Below are 23,724 nucleotides of genomic sequence, written 5' to 3'. Positions count from 1 at the left end.
TGATAGGTGGGAGTGCTGAGGTTATTAATAGAAGCAGCTGTCTCATGTCCTTCATCGAGACATGGCGTCTGTTCAGGACTTCAGCCTCAGAGATGAGGAGGAGGAACGTTTCAAACGCTGCTGGGAAGTCTGATTATTTTAACACCTCTCTGTGAAGCCTGGGTAATATGTCGGCATTGTGCCATAAAATAAACAAATCCAATAATCTTAAAAACTAACAAACAAAAAAACAAACTGTCTCCAGAAATTAGCAGAACATGTTTATTCTGACCTAAACATTAACTGTAAAACAAGTACAAACATGATTAAAAACCAAAATATTGATGGAGTTTGTGACTTAAGTTTAAAATTATTTTGGGAATGTCATATTTTCTTTTACTTTACTTATTTGTAGTAAAATAAATTTTCTTTAGGGGTGCTCTTACATCTGTTCACTTTAATATTTTGTTAAATAAAAGACAAAATGGGCGCTTCTGTTGTTTATTATGAAATACAAAATTATTATTCCAATGTGTACAAACAACTCAATGAAAATATCAAAACAGATGGTTTGTCTTGTATCAAATTTCTGCTCATCTTTAAACTGGAACAACAGCTGCAGTTCACAACCATTTTTTCTCTTTAATACATAAATGTACATTCATCTGTTTGGATGAAACAGAGAGTTCGTATCACAGTCCTGCTAGCTGGCGCTGCTGGCGGACTCTTTGACAGTAAGTGCTGGTGTGGGTCCTATGTGAGTCCAGATGTAGCCCTTCTCTGGACAAATGGGGATGGTGGGGAACGGCGAGCTCCGGGATTTAAAATATTCAGACGGGGCGTGACACACAAACTCCAGGTACTCCATCTTTCTGGGCAGATCCTCCTCTGGACCTGACACAAAATGTGAAACTCTAAGTCAAACAAAATACATTTAAAGAAGAAAAGTGCTTTTTTTTGCATATTTGCTTACCAACGATGTACGTTCCAGGATCAAACTGGTCGTTTGGGCTGGCCTGAGTGGGAATGAGCCACGTCAGTGCCGCGCTCTTCTCACAGTACTGGTCCTGCACAAATCCTCGGATCTGAGCATAGTACGGCTTCCCGTCCTCCTCATCGACCACCTTGATCACATCACCTGTCTGGTAGTAGACACCCTGTGCATACATACAAACGCAGGTTTTGATTGATTTATAATAATGAACAACACAAGACAGAAATAAAAACGACAATTAGCGTGATATATTAAAACATCATACCTTATAAAATATAGATTCTGATGTGATGATTGTTGCTACAGATTCTGGTGCTTTGATGGGCTGTCAAAACGATTAGACAGGTCTCAAATGTGGATTTGTCATCAAGTAGAAAAAAAAACTAATATAGTTTATCAGTAACTTACATTTTTTAGTTTAAATATGTGTCTTCTTCCTTTTCCTTTAGTTGAGACTTTTTTCTCAGAAGCAGGGGCTTTGTACTTAGTGCTTCTGAGCCGTGCAGACCTCCTGTGGATCTCCTGTTTGGACTAAGAAATAAACATTTCTTATATTCAGCCATAACTTACTGGGTAAAAATAACACCATGTGACAACAATAATTTCATAAATAAATTGCTGATCCATTGTTTGGTCTATATAAATTCAGAAATCCTGATTGTTTCTGTGAATTAAACATTTAAAAGCAAAAATGACATTCATATATATTGATGTTTTCCTCCCCATAAATGTAAATAAAACAACTGAGGCTGGACAGTAAGGTGCTTTACTGTCAAATACATAAAAAAAAATAAATCACATAAAAACAAGAATTATAAAGGACATCAAAATCCAAAACTAGACAGCAAAAGTGATCTAGAGCTCACAAAATCTTATATTTTATTTAAATCAAAAGTCAAATAAAACGATGGATCTTAAGTAATGATTTTAAAGCCTCTGAAGTATGAGCAGTGCGTATATTTAAAGGTAAACTGATTTATAAAATTAAATTAAGCAGTTTATTGGGATCAGCCTTTCTGTGATAGAAATTAAACTGAACGTTTCAGCCGCCAGGGGGCGCAAATGTAAACCCGGGACACTGGGCCCCGGATGCTACAGTTAGCTTTATTGTTTTCCAAAACAATGAATGAAACCCCAGCTGCAAAAACACCAGTGCACCACGTTTATGGAGCTTCTCCTCGGTGTAGCTGACCTGCTTTCCGCCGCCGTTGCTGGGCTGCTGGCTGGACGAGACGGAGGGTCCCGAAGCTCCTCCGCCGCAGCTGCTCTTCCCCGTGCAGTTGTTGCACAGTATTTCACCCTGGTTTCCTTTCTTCCACATCGAGGAGGAGTTCGTCTTGCAGACGGAGCAGCACGGTTTCAAACCCAGAGGCATTCTTTGTTGGTCACAAAAATCGACGCCACTTTTTTAAAAAACTAAATGAACACAACAGTGTTCAATAACAATGAGAGGAGGCGGCTCGATGCGCGCCGGCTAACAGTTAGTTGAAGATTCTTCACTAATGTGGCTACAGAATATTTTATCAGCAGATATAAAATCAATTTAAAGACATCACAAGTCATACAAAAACATCCAAACCGAAAAGAGCAATCCACACGGTTTATTTTTTTACCGACTGTGTCGCCCCATCGCCGATGCTAATATGCTAATGTTCTTTTTCTGTGGTGGTTCTTCTGTAGTCAGGTGATGGACGGACAGCGCCACCACTTGTGCTGGAGGACTGCCTCGGTCTTTTCCCATTTCCAGAGAAGTCGGGCTCTATTTATTTGTTTGTTTGCTTATTCATTTATTCAGTCTCAAACAGCAAAGGTTGAATGAAGAGTCATTACTTTGTGTAAATCCTTATTTTTTTGGCACAAATACAAAGGGACTGATTTTCCTTTCATTTCACTGTGTTTTAATATAAACAATTTTTTTCTCTTTAATCTCTTTAAAATACAGTGCAGGAGACAGTACAAAAGCTGTTTTAAATATAGAAAAAATTAAACAATCAGCAAACAATTTGTGACTTTGGAGGCTGTCAGAATTGAGTAAAAGCTTTTTCAGCTTTTTCTTTTTCTTTACCCCATCGCCTACCTACAAAGAATGTTTACCTTTCTTTTCTTTTCTGTTAGCAATATAGTTCAGCCCCTAAAATGGTGAAGATTGATTGTTTGTTAAATAAAAAATAATAATATAATGAATTAATATAGTGTTTTTTGTGTGAGCTGCCTTTTTTGTATGTAAGTAAGCGCCTTTAAAGATTCAAGAATTTGTAAATGAAACTACAGAAATATTTGTAAGACATTTTTCTTTGAATTGTTTTTAAACATCAGGGAATTGCAAGAATTTTTCAATTCTAAAGGTATATTATATTTACTTTTGTGGCTGCAAAAAACACTACTTATAATATGATGAACACAAATACTGAATTAAAAAAAATACATATATTATTATATTGTTATGTATCATAAATTACTAGGGCTTCTGTATTGTGAAGGCACCTAAAGTAAGAAAAATGCTAGCTTTTTCTTAGAAATATTCAGTGAACAAACAAGCTCCTGTACTTCTAAAATGATTAAATGAGAAGTAATATTCACTGAAGTACTTTCTCATATTATAACTTTGTTATTCTCTTTATCACATATTCTATTCCTACAATCTAATAAGTTTGTGTCACAAAAATGTTTAAATTGTACCATAAAATATTGAAGAAGTCAAGAAATACTATTTTAATGTTTCTGAAACACAGAAAATAAACAATCCAACACATTTATTTTACTTTAATTAAAATTAAACAAGAAGACCATACTTTGTTTTCTCCAAAATATCAATATTTAAGTAACATTTTTTAACAAATATTGATATAAATATATATTGATTATTTTTTCGCAATAATAAGAATAGTGATTTCAGTAAAGTTTTTATCCACCAGCAGGTGGCGCTGGACCGGCGCAAACTCCGCCAACGGAATTAAAGGCAACGAAGAAGAAACGACTCCATTCAAAACAAAACTGAAGTTCTGTCTTTCTGTTTGGTGCCGCGTTCGCACTAAAAATGTCTCATAACACACCCGATAAAGATAACCAAACTTCGGAAGCCAAAAAGACAATTTCTCTGCCGATTTCCCGGGTGAGGCTGATCATGAAGAGCTCCCCGGATGTCTCCAGCATCAACCAGGACGCGCTCTTCCTCACCACCAAGGCTACGGTGAGTTAGCTACCGCTAAATGCTAAGCCAAAAGCTAATGATCCGTTGTATCGCCCCGGGGCTGCTGTTAGCAGCGGTTAGCATTGTTATTTCCTCGCTGAAGTGAACATGTCCGTGCTCGGAGTTTAGCCGGAGCTCCAGGCGTTAAGCTGTTGACGTGTGTTTTGGTTAAAGGAGCTGTTCGTGCAGCATTTGGCTCTGACTTCATTCAACAAAAGCTCCGGGAGGGAAACCAACACTTTGGACTACAGCGACCTGGCTAAAACCGCGGAGACGACCGAGACTTTCCACTTCCTCACAGGTGAGACTCGCCTGAGGCCAGGGAGCATCCCCAGGCCTGTCCGTGAAGCTGCTGGTTATATCAGCTGTTATATAAACTTTACGTTTTAATGCTGTTTTCATTACTCTGACAGCCATTACGGATATTATCAAAGAAAATATTACATAAAAATAAACATTAAACCTTAAAACTTAAATAGTATCATTAAACTCAAAGCAATCTTTAAATCATATATTTCCTGACTGCTGAATGTGTCATGAACCTGTTAGTGGTGATGAGAAAACAAAAATATGCACCTCATAGTAAAATATGGAAAGGTTTAAACAATATTCAATTATTACACTTTAATCTCGTTATTTTAGCCCAAACAGTTTAAAGACACTTGAACATTTCTGTAGTTCTAAAGTGTTTATATAAACTATTAACATCTCTTTCTGTAAAACCTATAATATGTCTTCAGGCGATGTAACAATAGCAGATCAGGGCTTTATGTCTTTGTATAAAATATCCCAAACAACGAGGCTTGATTCGTTTATTTCACAGAACAGGACATGTAATGAATTTGGTAATCACTTTTACGTTCTGTAACACTTTATTTTATGTTTTTACCTGGCAGATATCTTACCAAAGAAGATCTTGGCTCGAGATTACCTCAAGACTTTGGAGCAAATGCAAGACGAAGAGGCCGATTTTTGACCAGGAAATGACTTTTCCCCTTTATCTTTGACGCATGTCGTGTCACGTACAGGGACTGCTGGAGGAGACTCTTTGAACCTTATCGGTGCTTTTAGACGCACTGAGTTCGCATAGAGCTTTTTGGAGAATAAAAAGTTAGAGAACAGGGAACAAAGAGGGAACAAACTGAGAATCAGGTGAATACGTCAACCACGACAACACACAGAGTCATAAAGGAACGTAGTCGATAAACAATTGTAAAAACTGAGTGTGAAACAAATCGTCACTCGGCCGAAGTGTCTGAAAACTTAACATTCAGCGCTGCAGTTCTCATTCAGCCTTTTCACCATATGAGTCGGAGGCTTTCTGTGAGCTGTGTGATAAGTTTTACATGTTTTTTTTTTTTTGCATGAACCTGAAACAGTCCTCAGGCCGAGTGATAAACCCTGGAAACCAGGTCCACACAGATGCCTCTGTTACCGAGTTGCTGTCTTAAAGCTCAGTTAGGTTGAAGGTCTTATGGTCGAAATGCTGAACTTTAGTTTGAGTTTAAATACACTCTTATTGATTATAAGTTAAACATTTTTGAAAACGTGGCTCTACCTTGAGCTCATAAATACAAAAAAATTGTGTGAACAAATCAAAATACCTTTCCAAATAAACATCTCAGGCTCAGACATTCGGATTTGTTTTATATTTGTACAGATCACAAGATGTCACGTGTAAGTATTTACAAATATGTTGTTTAGATTTGATATAAAATAAAGATGAATGCTAAAATAAAAACTCACAAGGAAGTAATGTCTTGGGGTTGACAACGTACTTATTCTTTTTCAAGTTTTACATTTCTGCTGCAGTTATTGTGGCTATAAAATGTCCATATGGCAACATGAAACTTTTGTTACCTGCTGCATCTTTTAAACCTGCGACTTTAGATCATAAATCATACTTTTATAGCTGTCAAGCTGAAATATTAAGGTGCATAATAAATATCAACAAGACATTAAATTTTCTGCAAAAGTGCAGCCTGAGTACTGAATTACTGGTGAGATTTAATGAACTGAAACAAGCAGAAAAGAAGCTAAAATCAGCAAAACAGTAGCTAAAGGGAGCATAGATGAACAAAAACCGGGCAAGATTGCTGAAGTAGATTTCAGAAAACTGTTTTGAAGAGATCTTAATGTGACAAAATTGTGAATAAAGTTAAATAATACAAAAAGTATAAAAGTTACAAATACTGAAAGTTGTAGCACACTGTTCCCGATCCAGCCGAACATTTCGATACATGAATGGTTAAAATAGCACAGAGTACACGGAAGTAATTTACAAATATGCATAGTAGAAGTACAGTAACCTCGATGGTAAGCATGCAAACACTGGCTGGCTTCCCTCCTAAACACAGATTGAGTAAGACGTCTCCAACGCAGTCACTGTCTGAGGAGTTTGCTGAGTCGAAGCTGGCTGTTGAGCAGGCTCTTCTCTACCATAAAAAGCTGCCTCTCCAGGTTCTCCGCCGTCTGTTCTCTCCAGTCTATAGCATCCCTTGTGACGGCCAGATGCTCCTTCAAGCTGAGCGGGACAGGAAATCATCAGTAAACGTCAGACTTTAAGATGTACTCACACTAATTCAAGCTGGTCTGTTCGAACAGAGAAGCTTTAAAGCTCTACAGCAGTTTTTTTTTTCTTTTATATAGCCGCAGCCTCATCTCAATTAGGTTTTCAGACTGATGATTCAGCTCATCTGGAAGCCCTCTGCGCTGCTTTTGGGCCAAACAGGGCATATTGTTTCCAGACTTCCCGAATACTCCATTAATTATGATTCGGGACAAACTACCACAGCTGAAGCCAGCTGAATAGTTACTTCTTTATGTAGTCTGTGGTTTGAAGACATGGTACATTCTGTTTTAATGTTTTTGTACCAGTCTGGTCCTCGTTTTGACTAAACTTTAGCTAAATGCAGCCTCAAAGGAACACAAAACTGAGCCACAATGTAGAAGCAGAGTGTTGAAACAGAAATGTGCTCTTTTTTTTTATCTTATCAGCTCTAATTGTGTCAGGCAGCACGACAGTGATCCTGGGAATAGCAGTAAACATTCAGCAGAAAGCTTCAGCAGACCAGTCAAAGTTCAGACCTTCAAAATGTTAAAGCTGAGCATTAAAGGGATGATTCGGATCTTTTGAAGCAGAGTTCTGTGAAAAGGTTATTTTAAAGTCAAAGCCATGTGGAAAAAGAATGCGATGACAAAAATGATTTCTACTAAATATCAGAGTTTTAGGTTTTGCTGCTGAAGGGGATGGAACAGTTTCCTCACCTCGTGAACGCGCCCTGCTCCTTGCCCTCCTTCCTGTTCTCATGCAGTGAGACGAACACAGCCTCCATGGTTTGCATAGTCTCTTTCACCTTCTGGTGCTCCGAGTGGATCCCCAGGACTTCCTCTCTGGCCTGGTGGTTGTAGGAGAGTCCCGTGTCCTCCACTCCACTCATGGAGGACACGGCCTGCAGGGCGGCTCGGTTCTGCAGGACGAACAGGCGGGACCTGGCGAACTCCTCGGGTCCGGCAACGTTCCCCCAGCAAACTGGAGAGGAAGGTGGGAGCCAGAAGCGCTGGGTGCAGTTGACGGCGCTCGTCACGAAGGGGCTGTCGGCGGGGAAGTTGTGGAGCAGGTGCAGCAGAGACGATCCAGAGCCCAGTTCCCAGTCCTCCAGGTCCGGTTCCCCTGACTCCTGCTCAGAGGGGGAAGTGGGCCAAGGTCCTGCTGGTCCTGCATCCTCTTTTGGAGAGCAGAAACTGAGAAGGAGGCCGCAGGATAAGCAGAGCCAGACCCTGATCACGGTCCACTGGAGCATCTCCAACCTGGCTGAAGGTCTGCTGCAGACAGGAAGCGTTTCAGGGAAACAGATGGTGTCTAAAGACCAGAAATCTTTCTGGGATAACTTTTAAAAACCTAACCCCTCCGCTTGTATTTCTGCAAGAACAGAACCTGAACCTGCCAGAGCAGAACGAACTGAGATGTTCTATTCTTTATTCCCCAAGTGATGGACCGTGGTCCGGATCCAGACCCAAATGAAATCCTGTCTGGACCCAAATGAACTGTTAAATTTGCATATTTATATATATAATTGTCCACATTTTCCTGTGTTTACAGTATTTACCTTAAATTAGCTTTTCCCACAATTACATCAGTTCATTTTAGTTGGTGCAGCTTTTCCGATAATTATGGTCGTTTTCATATCCAGCTCCCAGTTTCTCTCTGCTTCTTTCTGTTTAGAGAAGCTGTGAGCCCACGAAGAACTACAGGTCTGAGTGAAGAAAACTAACACATGCAATATATATATATATATATTCTGGACTTTTGCTAGAGGAAAGGAAAATTAGGCCAATTAAGAACGCTGTTCTAGACAAATAATTTCCCACCAAGTTTATAGGAAAGTGAGTGGAACATGGAAACATTTTGAGGGGGCTTCAAAATTCAAAATAAAAGGGTAATGAGACTTGAAGCCAAGGCTTTATCTCAGCTGTGATGCATACAGGAGGCGGTAAACCACGACGTAAACCTAAACTGCGACGTAGCAACTAATGAGGTACAGCTCTGAGAAAAACACAAACACTTCCAGAAAGTTTTACAGAAGCTAACATTGTGTATTGTTCATGAATGGTCTTACCTTGTGGAGAAACGACAGCGACAGGCAGTGTGTGTGTGTGCAAGCACTCCTCTGGAGCCTGAGGATGTTGGAAAAAATGAGTCGACTTCAGCCTGTAAAGTGCAGTCTGAATAGTTTTCCACTGGCTCCACTTCAAGTCTGTGGCGCGGATGATGTGAAACTCACCTTAAATGAGCTGCTGGATGACGTCTTGCTTATAAATCAAGAAGAAAGGGGGATAAAAAGCAGCCTGTTGCGGATCTTCTTCAACCCTTGACTGGTTTGTTTGGCTTGTAAACTAAGCTGCTCATCTTCCTTTCCTTTTCTGATGTTCTCCTTTGTGACTGGATGAGCAGGAAGAGGTGTCAGGATCCTGGGATTTATGAGCCCCAAACATAAAACAGCTGAGCCTCAGCTTGGCTCGGCGTTTAAGTCTTGTTTCTGCTCCGTCACTGACATTTAAAGAAAAAAAAACAAGAAGGAGGTTTTAGAAACAAGCTGAAACTGTTCAGAGCTTGTTTCAGACACACAGCATCTTGTCTCTTTGTGGTTTTTAGCTGACCAGGAAATGCATCTGTCTCGTCCGAAGTTTACGCCCTGACATAAGCAACGAGGAATGAGACGGATTTTGGCAAAAACAAGCAGAAGTGCTGCAACATGACTGGAGAAACGCAGACGGCAAGCTCAAGGAGGGACGGTCAAACTTGGTCTGTTTGACCTAAAAAAACGTGGGGCTGATAAAAGATGAAGCAAAACAAAGTTAGTGTTCTTTGACCAATATTCTGGGAGGTGAAAGGGAAACAGATTTCCCTGCTTGAAGCTGCAAACTGAAGCTATGTTCATATCTTTGTTCTTCTACTTCATATAACTCAGTGTCTGTGTGAGAGGAAGACCACCTGAAGCAGCTTCTGCTCCAAAGCAAAACCTTGTAATCAGCTCAGGTTTTACACTTTAACCTGTCACTGAATGCAGCTGATAAAGGACTGAATCTGTGTTCACATTACTGCTGCAGCTCCTGATCTGAGTGCAGCCTCGGTGTCGACACGTCGACCCACGTTTCCCACTGCTTCTCTCCCAACAGAACAAAAGGAAAATTGATTGCATTCGTGGCGTTTGTTTAAACAGATCCTACTCAGCCCTAGAAAGCTGTCTAACAATGGCGGCAGGCTTGTTGAAACACAAATTGTTCAAATGAATCCTTTTGTTTTCTGACTCAGATGTACGAAACGGTGCAATTATGAGGTTTCAAACCAGTAATAATGAAAAGAGCTAATTTTCTTCAGGAAATTACCCTGCAGCGATTCAGTCGACTAAAATGTCAGCTTGCAACTTGGTTTGTCCACTTCAGCTCAGATTATGCAACTTTATTTTCTCCTGTGGGAACATGAGAGCGATCTGCAGCAGCTGGTCAACAACATATATTTATATTTATCTTAAAAGTTTCCGGAACAGAAGTGTAATCATGTTTAATGACTGTTGAATAGAGACCTTCTGGATCGGTTCATTCAGACATGGAGAAATGAGATGTCCATTTGTGACCTTTATGTTTATTTAAAAAAGATTCTAGGAATTTTATTACAATAAAATCAAAGACTAGCAGAATGTGATCTCAGGCTAGTTGTTTGTAGAAATCCTCAGATTATTAGGAGATACAGAAAAAAAGTGTTGGAGAGATCTGATGGGGAGGAATTTTGTATAATATATGAATGTAAAAACAGAAGTAATGAAAGTAGAAATAAAGTATTTTGTTAATTCTTTCTTTGTGTACAAATAGATTATTTTGATGCCATCTGAGAATGAAAGAATAATCTGTACTTTCCTGATAATTGTTTTGTTTTTTAAACTCTTAAAAGTTTTTACTCTGTGTCATCTTAATAGTTGTAAATTAAATAAAATAAACAAAACTCAATCAAAGTCTAGAAACACTTGAACAGCCACACATTAAATAGTTACAATATATTAATAATTGCCTGTCAATATCTAAAACTAATTTTAAAAAAGATGATGCTAAACTAACTCTCAAAGAAATCATTTATATATATAATATAATATAATATAATATAATATAATATAATATAATATAATATAATATAATATAATATAATATAATATAATATAATATAGGTTAAATAAACTACAGATGTTTAGATTTCAGTAAATCTACAGCGACATCTAGTGGTCAAGATAAGGAACTGCTTCTAGTCCTCAGATTAAATAAAATGATGAAACTTTATTTTAGAATTGGGGTTTTTAAACGTTTACCTCTGTATAAAACTCAAAGTAACATAATGACGTGTTTATGGGTCACAGAATACCTGAATTTAACAAAAAAATAGCTTTTCATGAGAAAATGCAGGATGAATGCTGAGTGCTGAAGGAGTTTTATGAAATCTGCTGAACCTGAGTTGGTTAAGCTAAAAGCAGCAGAACACTAGCTAAAAGCTAAAAGTAGAAAAAAAACAATACATAGGTCTAAGATAGGTAAAGGATAGCTAAAAGGTAAAAATAGTACAATGGAAGCTAGAAGCTAAAAGAGGCAAAAGGTTAACTTGAAGCTAAAAGTAATACAGGGCTATCTAAAAGCTAAAAGCAGAAAAAGACAAGCTAAAAGATAAAAGTAACAAAAGGTAGCTAGAAGCTAAAAGCAGTAAAAGGTAGTCCTACGTAAAAGTAAAAAAAAAAACAGGAAAATAACAGTGTGATTTATAGTTTTGGCTTGTTTTAGCACCGAGGAGGCTCCGCCCCTTGTCGAGGGCGGTGCTTGTATGGAGGGGGCGTGGTTAGGACAGAGCCCCGCCTCCTCCAGGCTGCCGTCGTCGTCACCGGAGTGGGCGGGGCTGATTTGGACCGGAGCGACTCGGCACCGACAGGCTCAGCAGCTGGCCGTCTCCTTCTTCGTGCCGCGGGACGACTCGGCGCAGCCCGGAGCCTCCCGTCATTTGTCCCGGGGAACGACATGGCCTCCGACGGCATGGACGAGCGGTCCCCGCTGCTGTCGGGCCCCAACTCGGAGAACGTGACCCCCACCGCTCCCCCGTACCTGCAGGATTCGAGCCCCCGAGGTAAACACGAAAACACGGGCAGCAGAGCCCCCCTCCGCCCGCCCGCCTGCCTGCCTGCCTGCCTGCATGCTGAATCATTTTCAGGGCGGATCGAGTTTGTGGGAGCGCGTAAATAAAACCCCAACAAGGGCATCGGTGGGGAAAAGGTGGAGGCCGGGGAAAAGGTGGAGCTCGGCCGGGGCCGGGGAGAGGAAGCAGGGGCCTGCTGGGGGAAAAACACCGAGCAGTTTGTCGGGGCAAACAGGCTTGCATCACGACTCTCCGAGGCCCTGCAGATGTTCCTGCAGGCTGACAACAATGAAGATGAGGAGAAGTCATCTTCTTCACGGTGCCTCCTGCTGGAGGAGAGGGCAGCCTTTGCAGACGAAGGCACGCAGCAGCCTTTTGTCCCAGATGCGCCCTTTCAAAATAAAGAAGCTCTGATTTATCATCATGGCAGCTGAGAACAGGGCTGGGATTACCAAATAACTGATCTGTGTCGCATGGTTGTTGTTTTTTTGCACACCTTGAACCCTTCAGGGTCAGAATGAGCCGAAACAGCTCAGACTAGAAATAATCTCTGCTGTTAATCTGCTCTGTAATCATATCCAGAGTCGCATCGAAAGGGAAATCCACTTCAGGCCTGGTTCTGGTCCGCTTCTCTGGCATCAGATTCTGCTTGAGGCATCAGAAGTTTTGTTCATCCAGATCAGAATCTGAAAGCATGAATGAATTCTAGTTTTATAAAATTCATATTTTCCCTGTCGGATTAAAGGGACAGGCCGGGGTGAAGCCTGTCAGTAAATTCTACCTGCTCACTGTATTATTGGCTAATCTACGATGAGTTCAGGCAGTTTGTAAAACAGATTAATTTTGCTTAAACTGTGACATTCTTGTAAAACAAAATGGCTGCGAGGGCTAAAACTCTGTGTTGTGTTTGTGCAGCATTTTGACGATGATTGGACAGATTTCCTGCTGGGTTTTTGCAGCTGTTAAATGCAACAAAAGCTAATACTGAAGTCCTCAAAGCATTTAGTTCATACTGAGACAATAATTTACTTTAAATACTGTTTTTTTTTCTTTTCAGAAAGCATAAGCCTTATAGATAAATAAAAGTGGCCTCATCTTTAACTGTGTATGCCTTTTAGTTCATAAATAAACAATTCCTATAGGTGAGTTATGTTACAGTTAACCTCCTGGAAATTAATTTCCAGCTCTTTGAACCAGGCTATAATCGTATTTTCTGCTATAAATGTAGGCATTTTTAACTTTGGAGGGTTGACTCAATTATAGGAGCATGCCTCAAGTGGCCAATTAAGGAACTGCAACATTTTTTCTTGGTGTTGTGGCTTCATTTTTCAGACCTGGAGGCTGCCAGTTCATCTAAACTCGTTTATACCTCTGTGCTGTTAAAACACACCAGCGAGGCTCGTTGTTGACCTGAATTACAAGGTTTCCATCTTGAGGATAAAGGATAAGGGTCATTTGAATGAAAACAAATGAACATGTTATCTTCTCATGTGTTCCTGTTAGAATAACCCCTCATTTATTTTGTTTTTGTGTTCAGATTTCACATGAAGTCAATGTTTTACTATTCAAAAAGAAGATCAGCGAGTTTAAAACTTAGTCCTAATGAATGCGAGTTAACTGAAAGGTGATTTAATGCATTTATTGTGCCTCTTTAGGGTTGCTTTATGGTAAAAACAACTATTAGTGGAAAAGTTACTTACTGTTTGGTGTTCTGCCTCTGAATTAGGTATAAGATCATCTGTACAAATATGCAAACATACATGACTTTGTTAAATAGCCAATTGCACAAAAAGAACCTTTAAATGGCTATGTTTTTGTTTTTTACCATGAGTTGGATAATGCAATTTTGTGCCTCAGAGTTAAGATCAGGTAATGAAGTCAAACCGTGTTTTGGCTGTTTCTAGGAAAACCAGTTTTGTTATTGTTGCGCTCAGAGCCAAACGCCAGCTAACAGTTAGCAACACAAGCTAACAAAACCGTGATTAGTGACGCCATCACCAGATCCAGCTTCAGACCTCAGAGGGAAATAGAAAGCAGGTGGAGTTTCAGGTTTCATTTCTAAAACAAAACGCACCGAAAAACCCTAAAAACGGAGAGAAGTCTGGTTTCCTCCAACCACTTGAACTAGAATATGAAGAAATGTAATTATGGGATGTCAAAGAAAATTACAGCTTATTCCAGTTTTAGCGTGACAAGCACATTTCTGCAGCCTGAATAATCAGAGCAGGTCTGCTTCACTGTTTGACAGCAGCATCTTTCAGAGCATCAATAATAAATGTTTTATCTTCATGTTTCAGACAGATTATTGGGATTAAGGGTTCAATATGGTTTTTACTGACATTCCTGGGTTTTGTTCTCAGACCCACTCAAACTAAATTATTTAGGTGAGAAGAGAGACAGATTTATTGAACTTTAGACAACTTTAGGACATCCTGTGAATGATTTTAAAAGAATAACAAATGAAAGTAAAGGTTGGAGAGAAACTGAATGTGAAACACAGTTAGATCAGTCTGAGCACAACATGATGAAGTCAGTCTACTACTACTACTACTGCTAATACTACTACTGCTGATACTAATATTACTATTGTTACTAATGATACTGCTGATATTAATAATGCTACTACTGATACTAATACTACTATAGATGCTAGTACTGCTGCTACTAATACTACTGCTGCTGATAATAATAAAATACTGAGTGTTGAATGACTTTGCTTAAATTTGCTGAAGAAGCTGAAACGAAGTTGTTAAATCTTAAAGGAGCAGAACAACAGCTAAAAGTAATAAAACACCAGTTGGAAATCAAAAGCAGCTAATTGTAAGCTAAAATCTAAAAGCAGCAAAAGGCTAACTAATAGCTACATCAGCAAAAGGACAGCTAAAAGTCACAAAGAGCTAGCTAAAGCAGCAAAATAATAGCTTCAAGTAGCAAAAGTCTGTCTAGAAGCTAAAAGGAAAAAAAAAAGGAAAACTTCATTTCGATGCCATGATTTTCCGGTTTTCCAGTGAAGGTAGTTTTCATCAAAGTCAACGTCTGCTTCAGTTTGAGTGAAACTTTTCTAAAGCAGCTGAACCCAAACCAGCGTTACAGGTTGTTTCATAAACTGTTTCTGTAAACGCTCCAAACCAAAGCCAGCTGATGTCTGCACACAGGCTGGTTGTTTAGCTGTTCTTCACAGACCCCCGCGTCCCGCGGCCACCCACCCCGGGAGCTTTAGGGCCGGAGGATGGCGGCTGCACGGTGTTGTAGCGGAGCGTCTTCTCGTCTTACCTCAAAGGACACCGAGTCAAAACCTTCAGCTGTTGTATTCGGTTTCAGGCGTGCATTAAGTCGAGTCGATGCAGCGAGCTGAGAGATGGAGGAAGAAGGAGAAACGAGTCTCGGGTGACAGTGACAGAGAGGCTTTTTAGTTTACATTTATTAATAAAGAGGAGAAAATGGTTTGGATCTGCTTCTGCGAGTGAAAAAACCTTCTAATATTCTGACATAAACCAGAATATTTTCATCAGATTCCTTTAGAAGCTGAACCATCAAAAATATGAATGCTGAGATGATTGTGTTTCTGCTGTTTAAAAAAAAAAGAGTCATTTATGTGTTTTCCCTTCTTCTCAAAGCCGAACTACCTCCTCCCTACACGGCCATCGCCAGCCCCGACACCGGCGGCGTGCCCATCATCAACTGCCGCATCTGTCAGTCCATCATCAACCTGGATGGGAAGCTGCATCAGCACGTGGTCAAGTGCACCGTCTGCAACGAAGCGACGGTGGGTGGAGGCGTCGCAGGGTCGCTTCTGTTCATCTAAATTTATTTAAATATCACGTTCACTGTAGCCTGAGTACTCGTCTCTGTATAGTGTGAAAGAAGGTGTTGTTTTTCAGTAATCAGTGTCAGTTTTTTGACTATGATGATATTAACAACCTGTCAGTGAGTGTAACCGCCTGCACTTATGTCTCTCATCACAATGGAGATAATTGCCTTTATGACTTCCCTTTTTTTACAACTGCTGCTACAATCTTAAAGTTTCTGATTCAGAAACAAACAAGAAGAGTGCTGCGTTTGCTGCATTTTTGTTCTTGGACTTAATTGGTCACTCAGGAAATTTACAAAACCAGACAAATTACAATCAGGAATCCACGATGCTGGAATATTTTTTGGAACGGCATTGTTAGTTTTTATGAGTTTGAGCTCACCTCAGGCGTCGTATCTGAAAAGTTTGGGTTGAATTTCCTGTTTTGTTTTTGTTTTCTCTCAGTAATGTTTGATCTGTTTATCTCCCAGCCCATAAAGAACCCCCCCACAGGGAAGAAGTATGTGAGGTGTCCCTGTAACTGCCTGCTCATCTGCAAAGACACATCCAGGAGGATAGGATGTCCTCGACCAAACTGGTTGGTAACCTAAGTTTAGTTCTCTTTTTTCTTTTCTTTAACTGAAATTGTGCAACCTTGCACCACTTTTCTGGCTCAGCCACGCTGGAATCGTAAGCTCCTCTCTGTTCCTCCGACAGCAGACGCATCATCAACCTGAGCCCGGTGATGGTGATCCCCGAGGAGCAACCTGCCCAGCCGGCGCTGCCCGTTCAGCCTGAGGGGATGAGGGTGGTCTGCGGTCACTGCGGCAACACCTTCCTGGCACGTAAACCCTCACAGATTGAAAAGAAACAACCTCAGCTCACTGCAGACTTGTTGCTGTTAGTATGTTCATTTAAGTCATTTGAGAGCCTCGTTAGATTTATTTTAACTTAACAGTCTGTGCTGCCACATTTCACTGATTCAGCTGTTTAATTAAGAAACAAATATTCTGCATATTTTCTGCCTGCTTCGCCTCTCCAGTGAGCATCTACCCAATCCTTTTTGGCAGATTGATCCCTTTTTATTTATGTAAAATGACTATTTGACGTGCTGAATATAACAGCCAGGAGTCTTTTGCGTCACAGAAGGTGTGCAGATCCCGACTCTGTATTTCCAAATCTGTGCTGCTGTCATCGTGCACGTTGTTGCTTGCGGCGTCTGTAGGGCAGCGAGGGCGTCAGGTCATCACAGCCGACGTCTGGCCCTCCCAGCACAGCAGGAGGTTGAGGGAATCTGGTCGTATGGGTGGACATATTGGCAGCAGCCTAACCTGCTCCAGTCCAACCTGTGGCTCTGTTCACACCGATGATGACATGACTCTGTGCTTACCTGGCTTTAAAACGTCCCCCTTTGTTTTTATCACTTCTTCATGCTTTTACGATGAAAATATCTTCAAATCTTACTTTTTCTCTGAAGCCAGGTGTTGGGAGTCATATTCAACGTCATCCTGCCTTTTTAAACCCTTAATGAAACCACAGCTGATACATGGTGCTATAAACAGTAATTTAGCAGAAATAAATAGGATGTTCTTGTTGCAAACCATCAAAACGGAACATTTTAAATCTGTCTCAGTGAGCTTTGTGTTGACTGTTGTTCAAATACAGCAGCGCTGTAGCGTGTTCGCCTGTTGACGTGAGCATGTTCCTTAAAAATATTATTATTATAATAAAAATAATTGTTTTTTTTGTTTCCTCACAGTGGATGGAGCTTCGATTTAACACACTAGCCAAGTGTCCCCACTGCAAAAAAATGTGAGTCGACTAAACTTTTACTTGTTTTACTCTTAATTTGTTTGGTCCTTGTTTGGCGAGCCATTAGCCTAGCCTCCTAGATAAACTTCTGCCTCTTTTTTTCTTTCTCTTTGCTCTATTTTTACAGAAACATTTGAAAAAATAACATAAATTTGTTAAAAGCCTAAACTATGGGAACTAAAACCTTTTATTTAGCTTCTGAAGAAACTAAAAACATAAAATAAAACCATCTGAGACGTTAAATTTTAAATTTTCATTATAATTCTTGACTCTGCTCAATTCATCTGTATTTATTAAAGAAAATAAACTTGTTGGTAGAAGAAATATTGAATTTCCAGTCCTCTGCTGGCATCAGATCTCGGCTGTGTGTGGAGATGTTTTGATAGAACTCATTTAGCTGTAAAAACTCTGAGCTCCACGTTTCTTTGAGCTGTAATCGTTTGGTTTCTGAGGCGGAGCTCTGAGAGGTCTGGGTTAGTGGTGAAGCGAGGAGGGGAGGCTAATCCGGACGTGTGACGGGAATTAAAGGCTGGCCTTACACCTAACCTTAGTGAGATTTGGTTCTTTGTTCTCATTACAAGTTAAAAAAAAAAAAAAAGTTCTTCTCTTTATTCCAGGTAGATGAATCTAACGAGGCTGAGTCACGTCCTCTGGACGCGTTCTTCTTTGTTGAAACGCTTCGTCTTTTATCCAAAAGAGCTGCAACCAAACTCAGATTTACAAGCAGCACCTTTCCATAATGAATCGACCAGTTGGGTGTGACACCCAAAACTAGTTGTTCACATGCAAAAGACGACCATCAGCCTGACGACTGATTGTTAGGACCCTGATGGGCTGAGTGATACTCGTAATAACAGCACTGTAGAAGGGGGACAGGTGGACACGGAGGCCTCCGCCCCTGTTTAATGACGGGCAGGTTCTCTTCACAAAGATGGCTTCCTTTACTACTTGAACCAGCGTTCCTCTCTGTCAAGGATGTGCACATCTTCATCCCTGAGAGAGTGAGGTTTACTCCCATCTGCAGGCCAGCTGTCAGAGTCCCGGCCTGATGATGTAGCTCCATCCTTTTGGCCAGTGGCTGCTTTGTGTTCCCTGATGTATAACTGATCACAGTCCTCCTGGCCCTGAACAGCACACACAGTGTTACTCTGTTTGTACCAGGGGACCAGATCTTTGGGCTCAACCAGACTTTGCCATAATATATTTTGGGGTATGAAAGCCACTGGGGCATCAGGTTTAGAAAATAAACGTCTCGGTTTCTCTGAAACTCCTGCAACTTACAGAATGACCACAGGTCTGGGTCTGGTTCTGGGTTTGGGGTCCCTCTTTTCACCCGGTCGCTGGCTGGAGTCCTGTTTGGGTTTATCTGCTTTCAGGAAGGCCCAGTTAGGATATCCACATTGCTCCAGGGCCTGTCTTGTGTGGGATTTTTTCCTCTCCCTGGCTCCTGAGTTTCTGGGGACGCTGTCTGTGGGACAGAGTCCTGATGACTCCTAATTTGACTCCAGAGGATGATGGGAGTCAAACGACACGTACTGGTCTGTGTGGTTGGTTTGTGGTAAACATCAGTTTCCCCTTAGCCACTTATGAGCCGCTGAAAAGAGATCCAGGAAGTGGTTACAGGAAGAAGTCGATAGAGGAGGCTCCAAAGTTTTAAAAATACTCCAAAGTAGAAAGTTTTTTACTTTCAGTTCTGCAGCATTTGTTGATCTCAAACAGAAACCTTCTCAGTCTCATACTTTAAAAACAATCACTATAAAGCCTCTGGATTCTGTTTTAGGTAAATTTCTTGACTTAAGCGTCTTGACCTTTTGGGGAACATGAGTTAAAGTCATTTAAAGAATAAGCAGCAAACTACAGCAGACACTCTTTAATCTTCTGTGCAGCAGTTTATCTTCTTTCCTCACATTTCATTGTTTGATTCTGATTGTAAAGAAGAAAAAAAAAACAGCCCCAGCATCTTTGAAGGTGTTCTTCTTAACGTTCCCGGGTGAAATCAACGACGTGGCGGCAGCGGTGACCGAAACGCGTGCGAAAGTGTGTAGAGAGGAAAAGAAGGCCAAACATCAGGTGGTCGGCCCCCCTAAGCCATCTGAATTCCAGCGATCCCTGAAGAATGCTTGACTCCCGTCACATGAGAGGCATGTGAGAGCTCAAAGGGGGGGAGGCATGGAAAGTTATGATGAAGCAAGAAAAGACTCCAGTCTGCAGCTTGAAGAGTGTGTGTGTGTGTGTGTGTGTGTGTGTATCAAATTTTTCGGAGCTGCACATGTGACTGTCTTCAAGCTCTCGCATGTTTAACTTGGAAAAGTGGAAGTGAGAATTTTGACTTTTGTTCGACTCACAAGATGGTCAGAAGGATGTGAAGCAAACCACCAGGAAAGGGAAAAAGTACCGAAAAAGATCGTGATTTAGTCATAACTACTACGCAATAAAATATCCAGTCAAACAGTGTTGATCTGTTTGTTGGTTTTCCTACAAAGATGTCAAATAAAATAAAATCGAGGGACAAATGGCACCTAAAGTGTTTTTTCTTGTTGCTGCTTTGAAATCTCTTTTTCCATACACTGATTTTATTTAATTTCATTTTTGTATTGTCTGTCTCTTCTCGCAGATCTTCAGTCGGCAGTGCTCTTCCCAGGAGGCGCTGCTGTGCTTATATAACTATAGGAATGATCTGCATTTTCATTGGAGTCGGTCTCACGGTAAATAGGACCTGTTCGCTTCACTTTAATGGCATTACCCCCCCTCCCCCAGTTAATATTAAAGTAAACTGAACCTTTTAAAACAAAAGATGAAGACGTCTTCACCCAAAAAGTCCCTTTTTCCTGTTGGATAAATTGCCTTTCAGTAAATATTTATGATCACTTGCTGCCAGGAATGGCTGGAGATAGTGTAAACACTTCTGTGTGTGTGTGTGTGTGTGTGTTAGCAAAATATCTCATTAACCACTAGACAGATTTTAACTAAACTCTCAGGAAGTAAACATTGGATGAACAATTAACTTTTAGAGTCAATCTGATTCAAGATGGCTGCCGCAGCTGCCACTAAAATGCCTGCAACTCAGTCAGTTTTACAGCTACTGAGCTGAACTTCAGTGTGGTAGTAGCTGAGAGTGATCCTCATCACATACTCTTTGTGCTAACAGATCAGGTGAGACCTTTGTTTATCCCTTTGGCATGCAAAGAATGTTACTTATGACTGTTTTAAGGGAATAAAAAATCAAAACAAATCAATGTTCTGCCTTCCTACAAACTTCAGTGTTCTTGGAGCGCAGTGACACAAGTGTTTCCTCTCCTGTGTGAAAACAGGTCGGCACTCGGGACTTTGCGAGACGCTACAACGCCACCTACGTGTCCTGGGCCTTCGCCTACCTGCTGGGCCTCATCTGTCTGATTAGGGCCTGCTACTGGGGAGCCATCAAAGTCAGCTACCCGGAGAACAGCTTCGCCTAGAGACGCCGCGCCCGGCCGGGACCACGAACTCCACTTTCAGCCGTTAACGTCGCTTCCGGAAAACAAAACAAAACAAAAAAAAACCTCGGAGGTGCAGAGGGTTCTGGACGGTGCTGGTTTGAAGAAGTCTTTCGTTGTTTGAGTTGCTGAGCAAATCCACTGCCTGTCATTCAGTCTGGTGCATCAAGATTCAAACCCAGACGAGGGGTTTTCCAAATTCCTCTGAAATAATCAAAAATTAGGAACCTAAAATATGTGATTTTTTTTTTTCCTCATGATTGACAAAACTAGTTGAAAACACTGGTTGGATTTAGTGTTTTTGAACTACTCTGAGTGACACGATGGCACCCTATTCTTCTGTTACAGACCAGCCCAAAATGAGACAACGTTTTGCCCACTGCACTACAATTTTTATGCAATTCTGAGAGTTATTTTGCTGCTAGTTGAACTCCTGCATACCCGTACTGTATTGTAACCTCATCTCTTGCCTGTGTACTCAGATATAGTATTACTTTATGATTTTAGTGCTAAAAAAAGATCAAATTTTTTAAAGATTGTCCTTATATACCCATGCGTGCCAACTTTGCTGCCCAGTGTTAGTAAAGAGGAGCTTTAGATCAACAGATATTTATTACAGAGTTATTATTTCTGGGTTTTTTTTGTGCGTGTGCCTGCTGTTCCCAAGTCACCGCAGCAATAACCCTTTCAGGTTATCTTCTTGTAATCAGATTCTCTAAATCCGGTTCTCAAGCCTGTTGCATGTCGACCTGCTCATGTCACCGAGGCGGCGTTTAGCTCCGTTTCAGAGGCGGCTGGTGGTTGTGACGTCGCCATCTTTGCTCCTGTGAGTTTGAATGTAAACCCTCCTCCTCCTCCCCGAGCTCGTACCGCCGCTCTCCGATCCTCCAGTGAACTCTAGCAACGTCCCGTCTCTTTATCGTGACCAGTAGGCACAGTTCCAACCTCGTTCTGAATGTGACGATGATGATGAAGCAAAAAAAAAAAAAAGAGATTAAAACTACTTTGTACATAGCTTAAATTCAGTACTTGGGGTGGGGGGGGTGGGGGGGGGGGGGGAGTGAGTAGTGCGAGAGGTGGAAAGGAAAGACGGTTCATGAGTGTTTTTAAAAAAGGATAATTTATCAATAAAAAGTCAAAACTGCCTGTATTTGTCTTTTTTATTGTCTGTAATCAGGTTGTAAAAACATGATTTATGGTGGCTTTTTTTCTGTTTTGTTGCCTCCAATATAGATGTTAAGTGGGTTTAAATATCAATAAAAACTTAAGCATAATGAAGTTGAACGGAGGGAAAACAAACTTGCTTTAAATTATTGACACATGGTGTGTGCATATATATTCACCCCCTCCTGAAGGCGATGCTTTTCTTCAGCAGCCAGTCTCTTCAGTTATCAGCTTTGTTCAGTTTTTACTCGTTCTTCAGGCTGTTCATGTGTCTCAAACTCATATCATAATGATTTTGTTTTTACTATTTACAGAAATCAACCATGATATTTCCGTGCAGCTGTAGTTCGTCACAAGTCAGTCTGTTTTGGTGAAAGTCTTAAAAGAAAAACAAGAATTAAAAAAAATATTTTGGGTGTGACTTTATAAATTACTTTTTTAATCCGGTTTTCGTTCTGCTGAGTCGTCTTCCTGGTGGGCTGTGACACACATTGTAATAAAAAGTCCAGAAAAGCCAGAATAAAGCAAACTGCAGCGCTTTCTTCAAGCTGCAGTGCTGCTGAGTTTCCACACGGTGGTGCAGTTTGCCAAGAAAGAAAATTAAATCCTAGGCGAATCTAACTACGATTAAGTCATTAAATTATCATTTTGCTTTTATCATCACTTAAGTAAATCCTGTTTTGGATTTAGGAGCTTCCAAATCTATATGTATTTACATAAACCAAACTATTTACATAAGTGTAAATAAGACAGAAATGTACACAGCATACACAATAATATCTTTATTTGAGACTTTTGTCTCAATTTGACACATAAATATGGTTTTTATGAGCTCCCAGGAGCTGCTACAGTTATATCTTTCTCTTATCTAAACTCTTTTACCCACATTTCTGTCTTCATGAGGTCATTCATTCAACACACGACCCAAACGTCAACAATCCCTGTTCTTAATTTATTCTATGTAGGTTCTTAAACCCAGAATCTGAGGCTAAAATGTCCAGTGTCCTCACAAAGATAGCTATAAGGACACAAACACACATGTTTTGGCTCTTATGGGTTCTTCTGGACTGCGGATGATGTTACGGCAAGCACAGTGAAGATGTCAGCCCGTCGGATGGACCCCTGTCTGATGAGGTCATCGCTTTGAGGACAAAAACAGCTTCTTCTAAGACGCTTGAGCTATTTCAGCTACCACCAAACTATGAAGGAACATGGAGGTCATAAATACTAATCACCATGACTTCACAAGCTGTGTTCGGTTAGTGTGTGCATGTGTGTGTGTGTGTGTGTGTGTGTGTGTGTGAGGGGATTTCTGATGTGTTGACAGGTTTGCTCTTCACACCCGTCAGTGGCTGACGACGAAGGACGCCGTTTCACCCTCAGTTGTTGTTGAGGACCCACCAGGAGGCTGCGGAGGAGACGAAGAAGAGCCAAAATGATTGATGCCCTTTAAAACGAGCGCCGTGGATCAGACGATGCTGTGAGGTCATTTCTCATAGGAGTGGTTTTTGTGAAAAGTTTTTATCTTTTCAGCCTTGGCATATGAGGAAGACTAAAACAGGCGCCAGGGTGAAAAAACAAAGTTTTTGTTTTTGTGTAGACGGGCAAAACGCAACCTTCTGAAAACACCGATGTCATTGCCCTGCCTCTGAT

The 23,724-nt window shown here is 40.7% G+C and overlaps 5 protein-coding genes across 6 annotated transcripts in view; 2 read left to right on the top strand and 3 right to left on the bottom strand.

Moving 5' to 3' along the window:
• Positions 1 to 466: 466 nt before the first annotated feature.
• Positions 467 to 2,712, bottom strand: gatad1 (GATA zinc finger domain containing 1). The gene is made up of 6 exons (XM_025007671.2): positions 2,587 to 2,712; positions 2,166 to 2,349; positions 1,382 to 1,504; positions 1,239 to 1,298; positions 953 to 1,136; positions 467 to 873 (listed from the first exon to the last, which is right to left on the bottom strand). Exons 1-6 carry the CDS (start codon positions 2,601 to 2,603, stop codon positions 683 to 685), a joined length of 759 nt encoding a protein of 252 aa, XP_024863439.1. The 5' UTR covers positions 2,604 to 2,712; the 3' UTR covers positions 467 to 682.
• Positions 2,713 to 3,932: 1,220 nt separating this feature from the next.
• On the top strand, positions 3,933 to 6,199 carry chrac1 (chromatin accessibility complex subunit 1). Its single transcript, XM_017420550.3, has 3 exons — positions 3,933 to 4,163; positions 4,338 to 4,464; positions 5,060 to 6,199. Exons 1-3 carry the CDS (start codon positions 4,011 to 4,013, stop codon positions 5,137 to 5,139), a joined length of 360 nt encoding a protein of 119 aa, XP_017276039.1. The 5' UTR covers positions 3,933 to 4,010; the 3' UTR covers positions 5,140 to 6,199.
• Positions 5,513 to 9,362, bottom strand: si:ch211-57n23.1. Of its 2 annotated transcripts, none has more exons than XM_017420518.3 (4): positions 8,948 to 9,362; positions 8,783 to 8,840; positions 7,431 to 7,988; positions 5,513 to 6,687 (listed from the first exon to the last, which is right to left on the bottom strand). In XM_017420518.3, exons 3-4 carry the CDS (start codon positions 7,964 to 7,966, stop codon positions 6,546 to 6,548), a joined length of 678 nt encoding a protein of 225 aa, XP_017276007.1. In that variant the 5' UTR covers positions 7,967 to 7,988; positions 8,783 to 8,840; positions 8,948 to 9,362; the 3' UTR covers positions 5,513 to 6,545. The 2 variants fall into 2 exon arrangements, with proteins under 2 accessions (XP_017276007.1, XP_017276016.1); XM_017420527.3 differs by having other exon boundaries at positions 7,431 to 7,985; positions 8,948 to 9,361.
• Positions 9,363 to 11,585: 2,223 nt separating this feature from the next.
• On the top strand, positions 11,586 to 21,924 carry pip4p2 (phosphatidylinositol-4,5-bisphosphate 4-phosphatase 2). The gene is made up of 7 exons (XM_017419504.3): positions 11,586 to 11,823; positions 15,450 to 15,598; positions 16,114 to 16,220; positions 16,340 to 16,463; positions 17,382 to 17,434; positions 20,049 to 20,139; positions 20,746 to 21,924. Exons 1-7 carry the CDS (start codon positions 11,718 to 11,720, stop codon positions 20,887 to 20,889), a joined length of 774 nt encoding a protein of 257 aa, XP_017274993.1. The 5' UTR covers positions 11,586 to 11,717; the 3' UTR covers positions 20,890 to 21,924.
• A 914-nt stretch (positions 21,925 to 22,838) lies between these two features.
• Positions 22,839 to 23,724, bottom strand: part of necab1 (N-terminal EF-hand calcium binding protein 1) — a 31,823-nt gene continuing 30,937 nt past the window's right edge. The window contains exon 13 of the mRNA XM_017420370.3: positions 22,839 to 23,479. Within this exon, the coding sequence (XP_017275859.1) occupies positions 23,451 to 23,479 (29 nt within the window). The 3' untranslated portion in view covers positions 22,839 to 23,450. The remainder of the gene's footprint in view (positions 23,480 to 23,724) is intronic.

The sequence above is a fragment of the Kryptolebias marmoratus genome, linkage group LG5 (assembly GCF_001649575.2).
Source record: "Kryptolebias marmoratus isolate JLee-2015 linkage group LG5, ASM164957v2, whole genome shotgun sequence".
Taxonomy (NCBI): Eukaryota; Metazoa; Chordata; class Actinopteri; order Cyprinodontiformes; family Rivulidae; genus Kryptolebias; species Kryptolebias marmoratus.
The sequence above is the reverse complement of the archived record's forward strand: the minus strand, read 5'-3'. Positions and strand labels throughout refer to the sequence as shown.

Excerpts from the sequence above, each read along its gene's own strand:
- gatad1 (XM_025007671.2), bottom strand. Across the intron at positions 1,505-2,165 it reads GCAACGGCGGCGGAAAGCAG|TCCAAACAGGAGATCCACAG; the intron begins GTCAGCTACACC and ends TTTATTTCTTAG. Across the intron at positions 874-952 it reads TCCTGGAACGTACATCGTTG|GTCCAGAGGAGGATCTGCCC; the intron begins GTAAGCAAATAT and ends ATTTTGTGTCAG.
- chrac1 (XM_017420550.3), top strand. The coding sequence starts at position 4,011 with ATGTCTCATAACACACCCGATAAAGATAACCAAACTTCGGAAGCCAAA. Across the intron at positions 4,164-4,337 it reads TCCTCACCACCAAGGCTACG|GAGCTGTTCGTGCAGCATTT; the intron begins GTGAGTTAGCTA and ends TTTTGGTTAAAG. Across the intron at positions 4,465-5,059 it reads GACTTTCCACTTCCTCACAG|ATATCTTACCAAAGAAGATC; the intron begins GTGAGACTCGCC and ends TTTACCTGGCAG.
- si:ch211-57n23.1 (XM_017420518.3), bottom strand. The coding sequence starts at position 7,966 with ATGCTCCAGTGGACCGTGATCAGGGTCTGGCTCTGCTTATCCTGCGGC. Across the intron at positions 6,688-7,430 it reads GAGCAGGGCGCGTTCACGAG|CTTGAAGGAGCATCTGGCCG; the intron begins GTGAGGAAACTG and ends TGTCCCGCTCAG.
- pip4p2 (XM_017419504.3), top strand. The coding sequence starts at position 11,718 with ATGGCCTCCGACGGCATGGACGAGCGGTCCCCGCTGCTGTCGGGCCCC. Across the intron at positions 15,599-16,113 it reads CCGTCTGCAACGAAGCGACG|CCCATAAAGAACCCCCCCAC; the intron begins GTGGGTGGAGGC and ends TTTATCTCCCAG. Across the intron at positions 16,464-17,381 it reads ACTGCGGCAACACCTTCCTG|TGGATGGAGCTTCGATTTAA; the intron begins GCACGTAAACCC and ends GTTTCCTCACAG.